Consider the following 3,311-nt stretch of genomic DNA (forward strand, 5'->3'; position numbering starts at 1 on the left):
ATTGTATATGGTTTTACATAATGGACATTAGTCTGTGTGAATATATGAGGGGAACCAGGGAGAACATTGTACCCACAATGGTTGCATTTTATTAGATAATAATAGGCACTAGTACTTGGTGCTGATTGACTAAAAACCCCCCCTTGTGTATTTTTTCTCACCAGTGTCTCTTCTATGTAACATCTTCTGTTCATTCAGTTCATCAACCTGTGGATTTCCAAATTCCTTTCATCTGTGTTGGAGCCCAACTGATGGGTTCTGTGCATTGCAGCTCCCTCTCCCAACTGAATGAACCTTTGCCCTTTGGGACAGTGTTTTCTTTCTTTCTTTATAGGAATATTTTTAGCTATTCCAACTGTAAGAAGCATCTCCATAGCAGAGTGGATTCTAGAATGTTAGTTGCAGTGCCAATATCACAGGATATAAATTGCTAAGTAGGTTTAGGTTGGCCTAATGTAGAACTTTACCTCAATTTTCAAGGATGAACATTAAGATTCTCAGACCCTATCCTGAAGTCACAGCGCCAGCAGCCTTGGCCGTGTGTTTCTGTAATGCATCCTTTGTACGTCCCTTCATTCCTGTGGTTGTTTGTGGTTATGTGAACTTCCCTTTTCATTCCCCGGGTGTCAGAGCCAGAAGTGTCCCTGTGTCTCTGTCCTGGCTTTATTTTGATCTTTTCTCTTATCACTGATGTGACAGGCCTCATTGCTTGGTGGCATGGCCAGGAAATCCCCTCTGCCACCCATTCCTGTGGCTGCCTGGCAGGTAGGCGACTGCACTGTCCTCTCCCTGCCCTTTGCAGAAGAATCTGGTTCGGATCACCCAGGAGCAGAAGCAGCTGTCGGAGAAGCTGAACAATGAGACTGAGCAGAAGGAGCAGTTGAGAAGGCTGAAGAACGAGATGGAGAGCGAGCGGTGGCACCTAGACAAGACCATAGAGAAGCTGCAGAAAGAGGTGAGGCATTGGGGAGGAAGGAGGGGGCAGGACTCAGTTCCCTTGACAATGTGGTGAAGACCTGGGAACCTGCAGGTGGGTCTAAGCACGAATGTGTCAGGGATTTGCAGACCCCCTGGAGCAGCTCTTTGGAGTTGATGAGAATCCCAGATATAGAGAAATTAGGCTAGAGAAAGTAAATGCCTGCACCCTCTGGAGTCCGGGCACCAAAATCACCTTCTAACAGTTAGCACAAGAGGCCCAGCGTGTACATGCAGGCTTAACCAGTGTCACCTGGCTCAGCAACTGGTCTCTGTGCAGAGTCTCGGTGCATTTCCATCTGTCTTACTTGTCCAGGAGTGTGGAAGGGAGTCCTAAAGCCCAGAATACCCAGAAGGAGAAAGGCACAAAGCTGATGGGCTCCCCGTATTGTGGGGGCCCGTTTTCTGGCACCTATTATGGGTCAAGCACTTTACTAGCTATTTTTGTTTCTAACTGGAACTCTATCTGTCTGTGTATGGTTTTAATTCTGATAACAAGTCTGTAAAGTAGATGTGATTTCATTTATTTCCAGTTAGGGCAAAGCTGAGGCCCAGAGAGGTTAAGGACGTGCCTCAGTCATATACCCGTAGGTATCGAAGCAGGGACATCAGCCCAGGACTGTGTGTCTAGCTCACTCCTTCAGCTACCTCCAAGTCAGAGGGGCCGAGCACCCCCAGCCCAGGCCCAGGGGCTTGGCAGTCTCTGAGGAGGCTGTGGAAAAGCTGCAGAAGAGGAGCTGCGTTCCGTGTGGAAATGGGATGCAAACCCAGCTCCCCCGTCTCAGGTGGGGCCTGGCAGGGTGGGCTCACATCCCTGTCCCTTCTTCCAGATGGCCGATATTGTTGAAGCCTCCCGCACCTCAACCCTGGAGCTGCAGAACCAGCTGGATGAGTACAAGGAAAAAAACCGCAGGGAGCTTGCAGAAATGCAAAGGCAGTTGAAGGAGAAAACCCTGGAGGCAGAAAAGTCCCGACTGACAATGGTGAAAATGCAGGAGGAGGTAAGGCCTGGCCAGAGAAGTTCCTCCTCCGTCCTTCATTCCCAGGGTCCTTCCAGCCGCTTGGAAGCTCTTCTGGGAGGGACTTGGCGGTAAATTTGGTAGATTCGTGAGACAGCTGTGATGGGTGATCCTTTCCCCCTTAAACCCTCAGGACGGTTGCACAGCAAATGGCATTCCAAGACACGAAGGGCCCACTGACTCTAAAGTAAAATGGACACAATTTTATCTTATCTATCTTCTTGATTAATCTAAAATTTTCTGCCTAAAAATGTCTAGCAGCCATTTATGGAGCAGCGGTGATATGCCTGGCTGTGTCCAAATGATTTATCTGCTTTCAAGTTTTAATTTAATCCTAGAACAAGGATTATAGGAACCAACTTTTTTTTTTTTGGCCATTCGTTTTTGAAAATACAGACTTTTATTAGAGTGGGAGTGGTGCATAAGAGTTTCAGAACAATAATGGAGACTAAAAGAAATCCTCAGGAATTTATGAGGACTGAAATGATTAAAACATATTTTTAGTTTTATATTTAAGAGTAATAGAGCAAAGAAACCCAAATGTTTGCTGCCTTTAGTTTTGACCTCTAAAGAACTGAAAACAAAAAATAAAGGGAATGTTTTTGATTGTTTTAATGAAAAGCTGGAGCCTCTAAAATAGGAGTACAGTGTATGCTGATTTCCAGTTGCAGCTCTTGCCAGCTGGATGACCTTGAATAAGTTATCCCAGTTTTCTGAGCATCTGTTTCTACCTCCTTAAAAACACATGAAACATTAGTGACTTTATAATTAAACAAGATTACATGTGAGACTGGCTAGCAGAGGGTCTGTCTATCCTGGGCACTTAATGTCAGTTTCCCTTTCTTTAATTAAAGGCTGATTTTTTTTTTTCATGTATGATGCCAAGAGCACTAAGATTCCACAGGAAAACAGGTTTTTCTTTAGAAAACAGACTTTTAATTTCTTTGATGATCAAAGAATAGTCACCCGTGAGTCAGTGCTGAAGCTGTGTAAAAGAACAATGGATATTTATTACAGACGTCTAAAACATTTCTGAAAGGACCCTGATAATAGATCCCTGCCCACTCTGGAGTCATATGATGCAGAACTTCAAGTAAGAACTGAAATTAGCACACTAACATCACAGTTCTCTTTGGCATTAAAAAAAAATCACATTCATTTCTACCACAGAGGGGTGGAGGGATTCAGATATTTTCCAGAATACCAACAAACACCTGGTCTGTTTTGATTTCTTTTTTTTTTTTTTTTTTTTTGAGACAGAGCCTCAAGCTGTCCCCCTGGGTAGAGGGCTATGGCATCACAGCTCACAGCAACCTC

At 44.7% G+C, this 3,311-nt stretch overlaps 1 protein-coding gene across 2 annotated transcripts in view; it reads left to right on the plus strand.

Annotated features, from left to right (window-relative positions):
* The window catches only part of CGNL1 (cingulin like 1), a 179,240-nt gene that overhangs the window by 147,129 nt on the left and 28,800 nt on the right, over window positions 1-3,311 (plus strand). For both annotated transcript variants that reach the window (XM_003784377.3, XM_023510144.1), the window contains exons 11-12: window positions 803-955; window positions 1,806-1,976. In XM_003784377.3, coding sequence (XP_003784425.1) covers window positions 803-955; window positions 1,806-1,976 — 324 coding nt within the window. The remainder of the gene's footprint in view (window positions 1-802; window positions 956-1,805; window positions 1,977-3,311) is intronic.

The sequence above is a fragment of the Otolemur garnettii genome, unplaced genomic scaffold, assembly GCF_000181295.1.
Source record: "Otolemur garnettii isolate 467f Iridium unplaced genomic scaffold, OtoGar3 scaffold00011, whole genome shotgun sequence".
Classification (NCBI taxonomy): domain Eukaryota; kingdom Metazoa; phylum Chordata; class Mammalia; order Primates; family Galagidae; genus Otolemur; species Otolemur garnettii.